Source organism: Primulina huaijiensis, chromosome 18, assembly GCF_012295235.1.
Source record: "Primulina huaijiensis isolate GDHJ02 chromosome 18, ASM1229523v2, whole genome shotgun sequence".
Classification (NCBI taxonomy): Eukaryota; Viridiplantae; Streptophyta; class Magnoliopsida; order Lamiales; family Gesneriaceae; genus Primulina; species Primulina huaijiensis.
This window is the reverse complement of record NC_133323.1, coordinates 2481463-2492547: the sequence shown is the minus strand read 5'-3', so window position 1 is coordinate 2492547 and position 11085 is coordinate 2481463. Positions and strand designations below refer to the sequence as shown.

General features: G+C 35.4%; 3 protein-coding genes across 5 annotated transcripts; 2 read left to right on the top strand and 1 right to left on the bottom strand.

Annotated features, from left to right (window-relative positions):
- Positions 1-190: 190 nt before the first annotated feature.
- LOC140964155 (probable sugar phosphate/phosphate translocator At3g14410) lies at positions 191-4082 on the top strand. 3 transcript variants are annotated; one of them, XM_073423701.1, is made up of 8 exons: positions 194-397; positions 456-474; positions 1883-1990; positions 2071-2105; positions 2559-2671; positions 2792-3053; positions 3138-3406; positions 3624-4082. In XM_073423701.1, the coding sequence occupies exons 3-8, from the start codon at positions 1934-1936 to the stop codon at positions 3740-3742; spliced, it is 855 nt and encodes a 284-aa protein (XP_073279802.1). In that variant the 5' UTR covers positions 194-397; positions 456-474; positions 1883-1933; the 3' UTR covers positions 3743-4082. The 3 variants fall into 3 exon arrangements, with proteins under 3 accessions (XP_073279799.1, XP_073279802.1, XP_073279800.1); XM_073423699.1 differs by adding an exon at positions 1704-1770 and having other exon boundaries at positions 194-474; XM_073423698.1 differs by having other exon boundaries at positions 191-474.
- A 411-nt stretch (positions 4083-4493) lies between these two features.
- On the top strand, positions 4494-4889 carry LOC140964604 (egg cell-secreted protein 1.1-like). The gene has a single exon (XM_073424469.1). The coding sequence runs from the start codon at positions 4494-4496 to the stop codon at positions 4887-4889; it is 396 nt and encodes a 131-aa protein (XP_073280570.1).
- A 1439-nt stretch (positions 4890-6328) lies between these two features.
- LOC140964603 (serine/threonine-protein kinase WAG1-like) lies at positions 6329-7774 on the bottom strand. The gene has a single exon (XM_073424468.1). It carries the CDS (start codon positions 7772-7774, stop codon positions 6329-6331), a length of 1446 nt encoding a protein of 481 aa, XP_073280569.1.
- Between the last annotated feature and the right edge of the window lie 3311 nt (positions 7775-11085).

The window sequence follows — 11085 nt, the reverse complement described above, 5'->3', positions numbered from 1 at the left end:
TTTTTATTGTGAATATCGGTAGGATTGATCCATATCACAATAAAGATTCGTAACAATGTCTCATCAAAGACCTACTCTTAAATTAATCAAATTAACCTATTTTTTGAAAATGGGACTGAATTAAATTGATTATCTTGAAATTGGGATGAAAGAGATGCCCAAATTTGGGGATCATGATTTGTTTAAGCCAAGATTGGGAGAATAATGTGTTAAATTGGGGTTTGCTCGATGCACGTAAGGGCATGTCAAAATTATACCCGCCATTCTCCCCTCCCCCGAAACTACGATTTTTTCATCACGCTTCGCCACTTCTTGCTGAATTTTTCTTGGTCTGTGTTCTTCCTGGTTGTTGGTCGAGTTCCCGGTGCTGAAATGGCGGATTGGAGTAGAAAATTGGTGAGAGAAGAGTTCGCTACATATACTTACATTCTCATATACATTGCTCTCTCCAGTGGGCAGATCTTCTTCAACAAGGTCATCTCATCTCTACCGTTTTTTTCCTTTTTGCACTTCCTACGGTGTGCGTTTATGTGCAATAGTAGAATCGATGATCGCGTACTTCTAATTAGCACATTGTCAAACGAGTGATGGGATTTGTGGTTGATGATTTGAATGTGATGGGAAGGATTATATATGTGAAAACTGTGTTAGGGAGAGCAAAGGGTCGACAGTTTCTGCTGCAATTTGGCTCGGATTTCATGGACGTGTTAATTGGATTTGCTTTGGATTAGAGGAGGAATGGGAAGCATGTCTTTTGATATGAAATTCGTTTTTAGTGTGGTTATTCAGGTGTCGCAACTTTTATGTCTGAGTGTGATTTAAGGCAGGAGTAGTATACTGTATTAGATCAGTCTTATTTTCACGGGTGAGCACAACTGAACAACCGAAAGCCAATAGCTATCCTTGGTGGAGTTTCTGATAATTTCGGTGGACTTTTTTTTATCTCAAAACATGTTTAGGTAAATCATATTGGAGAATTAGAGTGATACCATAATTACATGTTAGAGTGATACCTCATATTCACATAATTCAACTAACATTTAATTAGTGTAAATAATATAAAAGAAAACTGCTACGTCTTTTTTTGGCCTCCCGGATACAAAAATTGATGGAGCTTTAGTTCTTGTATATTTTTGTTAACAAAAGGGAGATCACTGCTAAATATTTAATTCAATTTTTGAGAACAGCCGCATAGTTTTAGTTTTGATGCCTAGTTAGATTTTTCTATTAGAGAGTTCTATATGTTGGTACCTTAAAAGGAGGAAACTTGTTGCTTTAGGTGCACAGTAAGATACATCTCTGTGATGAGAATGATGATACATGCTACTGTTGATAGGGACTTTCTTTTTCTTTGTCATGCTACTTTGTAAGGAAAAATATCCTAGATGTATTTTCTATTATCCCATGTAAACACTATATTATCTGCATTCTTTGATTTTAACCGATACAAACTTTTTACATTGATAATCTTGATTATTTTAATGTCCTTATTTATTATGAGGTATAAATTCTGAACTTCAATGGTTTTTCCAGTACGATAGTTATAGACTCCTTATAGTTTATGTTTATTTCCACTAAATATAAGTTCGTGGAGTTTTTATTTTCTTTTTATGTGCTAGTTTGATGATTGAGAAATCAATTCTTGCGCCTATGCTTTGGAGTTATCCTGGTGAAAGTTTTAACACTACATGCATGAATTACAGACTAGAGTGAAGCATTGCTAAGCTACACGCTCTTATCAATTGCATAGCATGTCCACTTATTGGTTAGGCAAGTGTAAATGTCATCTATGTACTTATTATGAGCCTTGGGAAGTACATTTCGAAAGCAACATAATTGTTTGGCTGCCAAATTTACTTTGTCAAAATATTCTTGAATGCAGTGGGTGTTGTCATCAAAGGAAATAAACTTCCCATATCCTCTTGGATTGACGATGCTTCACATGATCTTCTCCTCTGTTTTATGTTTCGTTCTTACCAAAGTTCTCAAGGTAAATTATGCACAAATAGTACTCATGATCAGGATTTGCCGATTATTGTGTTTTTGATATAGATTTCCCCTTTTTTGCAGATTATTAAAGTTGAGGAAGGAATGACTTTGGATATGTGAGTCAACCCTTCTTAGATATATGACCTGCATTCTTTTGTCTTGGACTACCGAATCATTTGTGAGCTTTACGTGACAATATGCTTATGACTGCTTTAAAACATGTTTTAATAATTAATTCAAGCATTTACTAAATGGATTACCCATATTTGATCACATTACGAAGAATCGCCTTGCACCAACCTATACGGCAATGAAAAGAGGAATTGGAGAACTGGTGAAGTGTATATTTATTGTGAAAGTATCATAAACGAGTGGTTTGTTAGCTGCAGAAAACAAAAAAGAAATGGAAGAGGTTTCTGTTAATTGGGATTTGTAGTTGTCCAGGTCCTCAAACTTTTTTTATGTTTTACCTTTGTTAATTGCATTTTTCTTGATCTCACTTGAATTTTGATTATAGCTTTGTGTTTAATATAGTATATTGCTTACAACTCGAGTTTTTGATTCTCCAGATATATATCTTCAGTTATCCCTATCGGTGCTATGTTTGCAATGACTCTTTGGCTAGGGAATACCGCCTACCTCTACATATCTGTTGCGTTTGCTCAAATGCTGAAAGCAATCAGTAAGTTTTTACCAATTGTTTCATTGGTGGAACTGTTTTGTAGTCGATGCAACTTCAGTTGCTAAAATTGATAATGATCTGGTCCTATTAACACTGTCTTGATTTCTGCTACATCTACAGTGCCAGTAGCCGTTTTCATTCTTGGCGTATTTGCTGGACTTGAGATTATGAGTGGCAAAATGCTTCTTATAATGTTGGTGATCAGTTTTGGTGTTCTGGTAGCTTCTTATGGCGAAATAGATATCAACTGGATTGGTGTTGTTTACCAAATGGGAGGAGTTGTTGGGGAAGCTTTGAGGCTAATATTTATGGAAATTTTTGTGAAACGGAAGGGGCTGAAACTGAATCCTATATCTATGATGTACTATGTTAGCCCCTGCAGGCATGTACTTCATTTTTTAGAACTCTGAGATTTGTCTCGATATTATTGTTGTCCATTAAAATTAATGTTTGGTTCATAATGCAGTGCTCTTTGTCTCTTAATTCCATGGATCTTCCTGGAGAAGCCGAGGATGGACGAACAAGGAACATGGAGCTTCAAACTGCTTGTTCTGATTCTTAATTCTCTTTGTACTTTTGCCCTCAATCTCTCAGTTTTCCTTGTCATCTCTCATACGAGTGCTTTGACAATTCGTGTGGCTGGGGTTGTGAAGGACTGGGTAGTAGTTCTTGTGTCAGCCCTTCTGTTTGCGGACACGAAATTGACACTGATAAATCTATTTGGTTATGCCGTTGGTAAGTATATTTTTGCATTTATGTTTCCCCGCTTCTAACTTTTGCAATGGAGTCTGAAAACTTGATAATTTTTCTATTTTCAATTATTATACCATGATGCTGGTTCTTCAATTGATTTTGTTAACTCCACTTGTTAATTTGCCGAATAATTTACATGAACTTTTAAAAACGGTCTTGCATTTTGATTTAATGATGAGAGAAACCTGGACGTTTGCAGCTATTGCAGGGGTAGCTGCATACAACAACCACAAGTTGAAGAAGGAAGCTTCTCGTGTCAACCCAGGGGAACCCAATCAATCAGTTCCACTCGTTTCATCCTCGTCCTCAAACGAATGAACAAGAATGCCTGCTGCGTCTCAACCATATTACATGAGGTTTGTTAGCAAACCTTAATTTCTCCCATGCTGGTGCCTCCTGGCCAAAAGGTATGAAGGGATGACGCGAGATTTACTTTTGCACAGAAGCTGCAGCTTACTGGTTAAATTCCGGTTCAGTATAGTGATCTTTGTGGTCTATCTTGACTGTCCTATAGTTTCCAAGATAGTAGTCGGATCAGGAATTGATACGGCGAAAGTAACCCTGTAAAATTGAGATTGATCGCCGTTGTTTCCACACGATAAAAGATTCTACACACTTAATATTGAAAACTTCTTAAATGTAGTATGTATTCTTTCGATTGTTGTGATTTATTTAACATTTGACACACTAATGGAAAAAGTGTCCCAAGAAACAAAATAAAATAATTTTTTCATTTTGAAAATCTGTCGAACAAATTTTTGATGGATCTGTTCTATAATGAAAAAAACCTGAAAACAAACATACGTAGTGGAGTCCGATAATGAAACTAATTTGTGTAGGCCAGTGTTTGTGTTTCTTTTCCATTACCGAGTGTCACTGCTCTTTTCTTTATCATCGTTTTATTAGTCTCTTCGTTTCACAGTTGTAATTCATATATCAGTTACAGAACCACTTCCTCTCCCCACATAACTTCTTGTCATGTCCGTTTAGCTTCATCTCCTATAAATCTCCTTGTTACACCAATCCAGTAATACTACAATTCAAAAACTTCCCAAGAGTATCATTAGTCATGGCTTCCAATTCAAATCTCCTCCTTGTAATTCTCGTTTTATGTTTCTCCGCATCATCTACAACCGCCTCTGCTCGTAATCTTAGCCCGAAAACTTCCCTTTCGACCCGCCTAATGTTAGTCGAAGACGGGTCGTCCCCTTGCTGGGATTCGTTGCTAGAGCTGCATTCTTGCAGCGGCGAAGTTGTGTTGTTCTTTCTCAACGGAGAGACGCATCTTGGACCAAGCTGCTGCAATGCTATAAGAATCATTCAGCGCCAGTGTTGGCCTTCCATGCTGGGCTCGCTCGGGATCAGTACGGAGGAAAGTGATATCTTGCGTGGTTACTGCGATGCTACTGCTGCCAAAGGCCCGCCGCCCCCGAGTTCTGGAAGTGCTGCCACCTCCCACGTATAGCCTTATTACGAAATATATACATCCTGTAATGTGAACTGCCTGTGTTTAGTTCACTTTCACGAATGCTGCGTAAAAATAATTGTCGATCTTGTATGTTCTCAAGTTATTATAGTTTTAAATTTTTAATCAACTTGATACTTAATTTCCCTTGTGAAAAAAAGGGGAATCCCATGCATGTTACAAGTTATGATTTTATGAGATCGGTGACCTGATTAAATAATATATATGAGATTTAAAAAATAAATATAATATAAATAATATGATATTTTTATTGTAACGTCTATTGTCTATCCGGATCTTCGGCTCTCTCTCTGGGACATTCTATCGTAAACAAGTTCCTCTTACTCACGTAATATCTTCATCCATGAAAAATGGGTTTATTTCGTCTCACTCAGCACTCAAACATAAGACTTTCATGATAAGTACTTAGATTAATGAGAGTGGGTGGTACCACTTGGACGGATATATTCTATGAGTAATAATGCATGAGAAAGCGAAAGAAAAGATTCCAGACAGTTCATGATCGTTATAATAAAAAGAAACGTTTGGAAACTTCAATCACCCTAAAACACAATTGATCAAAATCCTATTGNTAAAAATTACCCAAAAAAATTAGTAATGAACGATGGTGCACGTTCAAATATTTTTAAAGAAATGCAACTTACACTCTTTAAAAAATTAAAATCTTTTTCTAGAATTTAACTATGTATAATTTGGCCTCACCTCACTATTGGCAGTTGGATTCTTGGCAGAACAATGTTTTAAATATATGATCTAACGAATATATAATGTTGCAACTTGTGGTATCATTTGATTTTAATAAAAATTAGCTTCAAATGATTAAAAATTCTAATATCTGAGTGGTCGGGTGGTGCGTATGAAGTGGTGGATGAGATGAAAGTTTTCCCTGGTATGCAACTTAATTCTTATTCCATATTAATTATAATGTTAATTAATAAAATATCAGAGATAATTTAATAATTTCCCGTTTCCCAATTAAAAATATCATATATTTAATCTAACTAGTTTGATCATAACTTGGGACAACATCTTAAGAGTTGATCCACTTAGGTCACATAGATATATACTTTTTATGTGGGATTATGCATTGTTTTTCATTAAAAATATTTATTTTATGTGTCAAGTATTTCTCTCGATAAAATTTTAACATTTTAATCATCACAATTCGATCGTATCATGCTGGTATTATATGTCTCAAATTTTAAACTATAATATTTTTTAGTAATTAAGTTGATTTATCTCGAATTTTTTTATATAAGTAGAATAAGTAGAATTTGAAATAATAATAATAATAATCAATTAAATAAGCTAGTAAATATTTCTTTTTTTTTTTTTTTTAGAAAAATGACCGTATTAGTTACAACAAATATGACGTCATCAGACGAGTCCAAAATTAACATACTGTGTTTGAGTAAAAATTAAAACATTTGACTACATTTCTTGATTTTGTGATAGTCTACATGAGAATAATAATTGTAATTAGAATTTAATCTGTATTTAGACGCTTTTATTCTCATCAAACAAGCCAGCTTCTTCCAGAAGCAGCGCCGCCATCTAGGGGACGAGACTACACCCACGTGGGCCCTGCTCTTGCTCCGTTTCACGGCCAGGCCACGCACCTCAGGCGGCCGGTAACTTCGGATCAGCGGCCACTTAATGCCGTTGAAGAATGGGTGCCGTTTGATGTCCGTTGCACCCCTGCCACATCCCAATCTCTTCCGAGGGTCCTTTACTAGCAATTTCTCGATCAAATCTCTAGCCTCCAACATTCCCGGCTCCTCCCTCTCCCCTTCCGCCGCCTGCAACCTCACCCCTCTGGTGGATGATATATTCCGCAGGGTGGAATCCTTGCTCCCACCTTTGAACGGCGTCGTGCCGTAGAGTAGTTCGTATATCAAGACGCCGAAAGCCCACCAGTCAACTCCGTTTCCATGGCCGCTGCCGCTAGCTAACTCCGGCGATAAGTATTCGTGAGTGCCAACGCACGATCTTGAAAACGCTGCCGTTGGCTCCGCCACAAATTCGGTCACCCGTTCCACACGCTGCCGTTGGAAGAAACAAGAACAGGACCCCTCCTTGATTTGTGTCATACTCTCCAATCTCGGTGAAACATCTGACTGGAAACACAGATCAAAATCCGATAACATGATATGACCATCTTCACGGATCAATATATTTTCCGGTTTGAGATCCCGGTACACAATGCCACGCGAGTGTAGATATTCTAGAGCCAGGAGAACTTCGGCAGCGAAGAACCTGACAGCCTGAACAGGTAAACGATTCGTGGGTTGCTTTCGGAGCAAGCTATGTAGATCTCCATGGGAGCAGAAGTCCATCAAAAGACAAGTGTAATGAGACACTTCTAAGTGAGCGTACAACGTAGGAAGAAAAGGGTGGTCAAGAGAGGAGAGAATTTTCGTTTCCTTCTGCACCTGAGACAGTTTCTTAGAAGTCAAGGAATCCCGGTCGACGACTTTAAGAGCGAAGTTTGCATGATCGTAATCACGTAGGCGGCAGAGAAAGACGCGGCCAAGGTTCCCTGACCCAACGAGGCGGAGGAGTTTGAGGTGGCGGAGATGGATAGCACCGTCGTGTGACAACGTGGTGGCAGCCTTGATAGCTGCCCAGTTGGGATTGTCATGGCGGCGATGTGGACGGTGGTTGGTGTTTGGGACGGCGGTGGAGGAAGAAGTAGTATAATTGGAGGTGGTAGATAGACGCGACTCGTTGAAGCTGAGGGTTAGGCTGCTGCGAGCTAAGCTACTCCGGGCACTAACGGTGGTGGCGGTGGTGACGGAGATGAAGCTCAGATCAAGCTCGGAGTCTGCTAAATTGGAATAGTAAAGGGAGTCGTCTTGCTCCATATTTTGATTTGAGTTTACGTGAATTGTAAATGCCGTGGGTGTTTATATATATATATATATATATATATATATGAGGCCTCGGGATGCTGTGGGGGAACATTAAATTAATTTCGGCAACGTGTTTGGTTGAGAATTTAATTATTAATTTATATAAATAGGGTGATAGAATTGCTATTAAATTCAAAGAATTTAAAAATTGTTCAATTTTTTATATAGTTTACTTACATTTCGCGTTATCCGAGGAAGTTAAAGTAGTAAATTAAAATCCGGTTACTATTTGAAACTAACTGTTAAATTGTATATTAATTTATACTATTAAATAAAATTTGGTATGTAAGTAAATATATTTTATAATTCTAAAAAGTTATAACTTCATTCATCATATATATCGCATGTGTCACGAACCTCTAATCTAAATGATTTGTGGAACGAATGAGATAGTTGGATGTAATAATATATTCTTCAACAGTTCAACTAAAGCAGCGATGTCAAGTGAAAATCAATCAATAATGCATGTTTATTCAAAAACATTTATAATTAAAGAATTAAAATTGATTTTTTTAATCATATATATTTATATCTTCGTGGTTTTGATCCACTTTTATGTTATCATATTTCAGTTTTAAACCACTATTTTTTTATTTATATTTTTGTAATTTTAGTTTTTTCTCGATGTGGCGCTGATGTAGTCTTAACATGTATACTACCACATTAGCACTATGGATGAAAAAACACTTAAATTTCAAAAAATATGAAAATAGAGGACAATTAAAACTGAAATTTGATAACACAGAACACCAAATTATTTGATAAAAAAATGTTGTTTTCTCAATAGAGAATTAGTTCTGTGTGCAAGAAATAAATGGAACGGAAAAGCAATCTATGTTTCAATTTNTATCGAAATTTTGATAAAATATTAATCATCGTTTTCATGCAATTCCATGTAAAAATATCAGGAGATGACATTTTCTTGATAAAAATCCACAGAATACTTTCTCTTTTTGTAGGATTATTTAAAATCTCGTGCTCGTAAATAGTTTGAAAATTAAAACTAAGATATGAGGCTTATAAAGTATTTGATTCGATTTATTAACAATTAAATCAAATAAGTGATAAAATAATATTATTTATTTAATATAATAAAAATGGTCAGCTTCTTGCTCGGAAGACATACATACAACGTACCTGACCAAAATGTGGGAATCTGGGGTTCATCCATGATGTGTCCGATGGCTGATTTTGGAAGAGTTGGATTTTAAATCCTTCTCAATGGAGGAAAGATTAATCCTGCAATCAAACCAAGCTTCAAAATTCAAAACAATGTGCGATAACGTCCGACGTCGAAATCTTAGATTCGAGACTTAATTGTGTCAAATCTCTTAAATCAAAATAATGATATATCATTTTGTTTTAAAATAGTTTTATAATAATATTGTTTTTTTTTCCTCCCAATTTGTTAATGTTTTGTTCTTGTTAATTAGCACATGTTAGTGTCTTATTTTGTCTTCTAATATAGTTTAATAGTATCCATTTGTTATATAAAAAAGTTTATATTTTGGAAAAGAAAATATTACAACATGGTATACAACAGTCAACTTGACTTTGACTGGGACCCATGTGCGCAGCAACTGCTTTACCACGTGGTCAACGGTCAATTGTTGTTCATTTCTGTTTTTCTTTTTTGATAAATTCATATACACACACATATATATATATATATATATATATATATTTTTGTGTATGTATTTATTAAGTATTTCCCATCAAATAATTGACAAAAACTTTTGTGAGATGGTCTCACGAATCGTATTTTGTGAGACGAATCTTTTATTTGGGTCATACATGAAAAAATATTACTTTTTATGCTAAGAGTATTATTTTTTATTATGAATATCGGTAGAGTTGACCAATCTCACAGATAAAAATTCGTGAGATCATATATGAAGAGACTTACTCCAAATAATTGAGCAGTAATGTCCATACCAATGGAGTTAATGCGAGATAATCCATGCCCATAATAATAACTTTAAAAATAGAACCAATCATTATGACTGTCATTGAGACGTGATAATGGGCTCAAGTTCATTTCTCGATACATATTTTTAAGAACCATTCATAGATAATAACTAGAACTAGTGAGTTGGTTAAAAAATTTGAGTCAAACCATATTTATTCGGTTTTACAAAATTTCAAATCAAAACTATATATGAATTATTTATAACCAAATCGAAGGGAAATTTGGGTAAAAGGGAGTGCATTCTGAAGTATTTAAAAAAAAGATCCATGACTCAATTTACTTAAATGTCCTTGTGTTTTAAGTGTAAATACATCATTAAATTTGATTATATATATACATTTATTTTAAACACGTAATTTATTCTCATCAGTCGACTCAACCTAAATCCTCTCCGTCGACCCCATTTTCATTTCCTTTCCGATTATAATTCTCAACACAAATCGACGTAATGACTAATAATCTGATAATATTAACATTTATTTCGATTTATTGATTATTTTCGTTGATCGATCGACTGATTGAAAAAGCAAATTTTGACCACGTTTTAGCCGACACAAGCGTGAATCGACCAAACTTAGATCGACCATCTATCCACTTTTGGATTTATCTAAGTCCCAATAATGATCGACCAAATACCAAACAATGATCAACCATTGTTTGGTCGACCAATGGTCGATCATTGATTTGGTCAAAGACTAACATGTTGGTCGACCAACATGTTGGTCTGGTCAAAGACCAAATTGCTTGGTCGACCAACAATTGTTGGTCGACCAACAATTGGTCGACCAAAGCTTTGGTCTTTGACCAAAACAATGGTCGACCAACAATTGGTCGACCAAAGTTTTGGTCTTTGACCAAGCTTTGGTCGATCATTGATTGTTGGGTCTATTCAATATATCGATTTGGGGAAAAAGACTCGTAAATTTTAATTGAGAGAAGATGTGTGTCGATCGAGAAGAAAAAAAAGGAGAATTAATTAAGTTTAATTGCTGTTAGTATAATAATCAAAAGTCTAACTCCTTGTTTCTTAAAAAAAAAGTCAGAGTATTTATTTTTTAAATATTTTCTATCTCACTCCTACTTTTTTAACTGACCCCAAATCGAACCATATCATAAATTTCAGGGGCCAATTAAAAAAATAGAAGTGAGAGAGAAAGTATTTAAAAAACAAGGACTCTGACCTTTTTTTTAAGAAACAAGGTGTTGACTTTTGCTTATTACATTAACTGCAATTAAACTCTTTAACTTAATTAATTCTCCTCTTTTTTCTTCTCGGTCGACACACATCTTTCCC

Bases quoted from the DNA above. Each gene is read 5' to 3' on its own strand.
- LOC140964155 (XM_073423698.1), top strand. From the start codon at position 229: ATGCACGTAAGGGCATGTCAAAATTATACCCGCCATTCTCCCCTCCCC. The intron at 475-1,882 runs GTCATCTCATCT...TCTTGAATGCAG, and splicing joins GGCAGATCTTCTTCAACAAG to TGGGTGTTGTCATCAAAGGA. The intron at 2,106-2,558 runs GTGAGTCAACCC...TTGATTCTCCAG, and splicing joins GAAGGAATGACTTTGGATAT to ATATATATCTTCAGTTATCC.
- LOC140964604 (XM_073424469.1), top strand. From the start codon at position 4,494: ATGGCTTCCAATTCAAATCTCCTCCTTGTAATTCTCGTTTTATGTTTC.
- LOC140964603 (XM_073424468.1), bottom strand. From the start codon at position 7,774: ATGGAGCAAGACGACTCCCTTTACTATTCCAATTTAGCAGACTCCGAG.